The 4245-nt window shown below is 46.1% G+C and overlaps 1 protein-coding gene across 2 annotated transcripts in view; it reads left to right on the forward strand.

Annotated features, from left to right (window-relative positions):
- The window catches only part of sgta (small glutamine rich tetratricopeptide repeat co-chaperone alpha), a 12768-nt gene that overhangs the window by 6334 nt on the left and 2189 nt on the right, over positions 1-4245 (forward strand). Inside the window, exons 6-11 of one of the 2 annotated variants that reach the window (XM_050055582.1) lie at positions 740-844; positions 1987-2122; positions 2211-2273; positions 2757-2794; positions 2879-2967; positions 3004-3073. In XM_050055582.1, the coding sequence (XP_049911539.1) occupies positions 740-844; positions 1987-2122; positions 2211-2273; positions 2757-2794; positions 2879-2967; positions 3004-3073 (501 nt within the window). Of the gene's footprint in view, positions 1-739; positions 845-1986; positions 2123-2210; positions 2274-2756; positions 2795-2878; positions 3074-4245 lie in introns of both variants that reach the window. The other variant, XM_050055581.1, reaches the window with a different exon arrangement.

The raw sequence follows: 4245 nt of genomic DNA on the forward strand, positions 1-4245 counted from the left end.
ACGTTACAGATCAGAAGTACAGAGAGTCATTGACTAGAGATGATACGCCGTCTCATGGCGGTCACTTCCTGTCGACGTTACAGATCAGAAGTGCCGTCTCATGGCGGTCACTTCCTGTCGACGTTACAGATCAGAAGCACAGAGAGTTGTTGACTAGAGATGATACGCCGTCTTATGGTGGTCACTTCCTGTGAACCGGCAGCTTTTTACAACGTTAGAGAATAGAGGGAGTTGTTTGTTTCAACCCGTCTCATCGTGGAGCTTTGGTCTGAACTGGGCATAACACAACAGCAGCCTCTAGAGTGACATACAAACACACGCTTCAGCAGCTCTTTATAAACAATAACAATGACATCACATGTCTACAACAATCATTTAGTGTCCTTGTTATATGACGGCTGATCGCGTCCTCTGCTCGGAGGGTGAGGAGCTCCTTTTCACTATTTGGGGACATTTTCAGCTGCTGTTCTTCTTCTTGAGTTAGCTGCTAACTTCTTTCTAGCTGCTTTTTAAATATCCAGGTGGCGGGCCGCACACACAAGGCGTCGTCAAAACGTCACACTTGTCCTTCTGGCTGTCCCTTTTATGTAGACGCTGTTCTGGTGCTGTTGCTGACTGAAAGCTGAGACAGAAATTATCATTTAAAAATGAGACTAAACTCTATTATTGTGTGTGTGTGTGTGTGTGTGTGTGTGTGTGTGTGTGTGTGTGTGTGTGTGTGTGTGTGTGTGTGTTGCAGGGCTGCAGCGTACAGTAAACTCGGGAACTATGCCGGAGCGGTGCAGGACTGTGAACAGGCCATCAGCATCGACCCAAACTACAGCAAAGCCTACGGGAGGATGGGGTGAGACAGCCAGCGTTTTCAACCAAGAGCAACAGCAGTAGAACGATTAATTGATTCATATTTTAAAGAGTCTCCTGATTATAGACGTCTGTCTGTGTCGCTGTGTTTCATCTGGCTCTCCTTATCAAAGGGACAGTTCACCCCAAAATCAAAAACACATTTTTCCTGTTACCTCTAGTGCTGTTCACCAGTTAGATAGTTTTGGTGTTAGTTGCAGAGTGTTGGTGGTATCAGCTGTACAGCTGAAACTATCAGAAGTAACTAAACTACACCCTCCAACCGTATCACCGCCCAGAAGGCAGCATGCAATGAGATGAGATGTAAACGTTAATGGCGTCCTCCTCAGCTGAGCTGTAATGTTGACATGAGCTAGCAGTAGATGCACACTTCCTTCAGTGTGGTGATACGGTTGGTAGGTGTAGTTCAGATGAGAGAAAATAGCTCCTACATGAAGCTGCTCACACTGACGTCTCTGGTAGAGCTGCCTCCTCAAAGTCATCAGTCAGAGGCCCCTCGGTCGACTGGGACTGCTTCAAGTCTACCAGTCTTATTTTTTAATTCTTCTTTTTGTTTTTCACCCGTCAGTATGCAGTGTACTTCTGGGGATGCCCCCAGGTTTTGCTACAGAGTGAGCACTCTTCACTTTTACGCTCCTCTTTGGAACAAGCAGCTGCAGACACAGAGGCTTTGCCTGGTCAGACTCTGACTCACATTATCGTCTTTCTTCTGCTCGAAGGTGGTGAATTTACAGCTCACAGCATCGTAATACGACACCGCCTCGGGCTTTTGTTTGAAATCTGGTGTCCGCAAAAAATCTAGTCGCACATTTCTAATCTATCGTTAGTGTAGTTGGCTTGTTTACTATATAATGTGAATGTTGCTGTCACTAAACATCCCGCTGAACTCTGAAACTCTACGTGTAAAAAAGGAACAAATAGTTAGGTATTCAAATTGAACAGCCAAATCTGAGTCCTGATGCGTTCACTGTCCTCTCTCTGTGTCGTTGTGTTTCAGTTTGGCTCTGCTGATTGTAGTCCTGATGCGTTCACTGTCCCCTCTCTGTGTCGTTGTGTTTCAGTTTGGCTCTGCTGATTGTAGTCCTGATGCGTTCACTGTCCTCTCTCTGTGTCGTTGTGTTTCAGTTTGGCTCTGGCCAGCCTCAACAAACACACAGAAGCAGTGAGTTACTATAAGAAAGCTCTGGAGCTCGACCCCGACAACGACACCTACAAAACCAACCTGAAGATCGCAGAGGAGAAGATGGAGACGTCCAGTCCAGTAAGAACACCAGAGAAGAAGAAAGTTTTTGTGACCAGTGTTGCAGTGATGAGTCTGTTCTTATACTCTCTGTTTGTCTTTCTGTCAGACAGCAGGGATGGGCGGAGTCGATCTGGCCGGTCTGCTCAGTAACCCCGGCTTCATGAACATGGTGAGATCTCAATGCTGATTGGCTATCGCGGTGCAAAATGGTTGTTTAAGTTCAGAATTTCAACTCTTGAGAATGAGAGTATGACGCTAAATTCTCTCTTCATTTGCGCTGCTTTTGTGTCTTCACGTCGACTTCACATGTAATTCACTCGTGCAGATTGTTTTATTTGCACCCTGTGTGAACACGTCAGGGTCGCCCTGTGTGAACACGTCAGGGTCGCACTGTGTGAACACGTCAGGGTCGCGCTGTGTGAACATGTCAGGGTCGCCCTGTGGGTCGAGCTCTTCTTCTGGATATGACTAAATAATAGAAGCACCTCACTGTAAGTCAGTGGTTAGAGGTTAGAGAGCTGGTGACTGAGCGATGCTGCTTCAATCCTGCTCTGTTTTTAGTGTCTTATTTTGGGACCTCTTCTTGTACATCCTGTGCTCAGTGAGCCTGAATAAAGTTTTATTGAATATGTGTCCATGTGTCTCCCTGCAGGCGTCCTCTCTGATGAACAATCCTCAGGTTCAGCAGCTGTAAGTTCATCTGACTTTCTCTCCATCAGTTTCTCCCTCTCTGGGTTTTTGAGGTTAACTTCCTGTCTCCTCCCTCTCATCCAGGATGTCGGGGATGATGTCAGGGGCGTACGGTGGGATGCCTGGAGGAGGAGGAGGAGGAGGAGGAGGGCTAGGAGGAGGAGGAGGAGGAGGCGGCCTAGGAGGAGGAGGAGGCCTAGGAGGAGGAGGAGGCCTAGGAGGAGGTGCAGCGCCCCCCGGAGCTGCTGCAGCTGGAGATTTATCAGGACTGATCCAAGCGTACGTACCGCAGCAGAGGGTTCATAATATGAGATCATTATTTCTTACCCCTAAGTTCCCAGAGACACATGAAGGATGACACGCTTCTTTGTTGTTTTGTTTGTTTATTTTGAGCTTCTCTCGCCGAGTTAAAACGTGATGATGTAATAACAGACCTTTTCCTGACATTAAGTTCACACATCCTGAGGCGTGTACCACCAGGTGAGATCAGTGTGTCACGACAGCGGCTCTGTTTTAACCTGGATGGATCACCATGGTAACTGCTGCTGCAGACCTGAACTGGTCAGGATCAGTTTGTGTTCAGAGCTTTAGCTCCGAATCAGCTAAAACAAAAAAGAAAAACGCCTTTCGCTGATTGGCTCTTTTGGAAATGGCGTCACTCAGATGCGTCAGTCTTTGAGTGAAACAGATTCTAACCTGACAGAATCCCATAAATGTGAACTTGAGCCGTAACGTTACATCAGTAATGCTACAGAACGAAGCCATGCACTTACAGTCGAGCTGACTGAATGCATCGTGTTGTGTTGTGTTTTTTTTTACACGGGAACCTACAATATATCAGTGATGCAGAATATAAGTGTAAGAATATTGTTATGTCTCCACGCAGGTGAAGGCTGGAGCCATGATGTTTTCGGTTTGTCCGTCAGTACGCACATACGGTGCGTCTCATCCTTGTTAACATCTCAAGAACGCCTCAAAGGAATTTCGTCAAATTTAGCACAGATGTCCACCTGGACCCAACAATGAACTGATGAGAATTTGGTGGTCAAAGGTCAAGGTCATTGTGACCTTGCATCTGTCCCATTCTTGTGAACATGATATCTCAACAACATTTTCGGGAAATTTTATTTTGTTGCGCCTCCAAATCGTCAGTCAGCGGTGGGGTTTCCGAAGTGCTGTAAAGTTTGACTGATTAAAAACACATGAGTCATGGCTTATTGGTGACAACATCAAACACAGTACTCAAACTGGCTTCACTATAACTCGCAGCATTCACAGACAAACACTTGTCTTTATCTGGACACATTTTCCCCACAAATACAACATGCTAACATTATTAGCACAAGCCTATGGCATTTTACATTGTATAAATTAGCCTAGCAGCTAGCAGAGATTTCCTCTGCTCATATTTCAGCCAGGATAAATCACACACAGTGTGTGGAGGCTTTATT

This window comes from Epinephelus moara, chromosome 10, assembly GCF_006386435.1.
Source record: "Epinephelus moara isolate mb chromosome 10, YSFRI_EMoa_1.0, whole genome shotgun sequence".
Lineage (NCBI taxonomy): Eukaryota > Metazoa > Chordata > Actinopteri > Perciformes > Serranidae > Epinephelus > Epinephelus moara.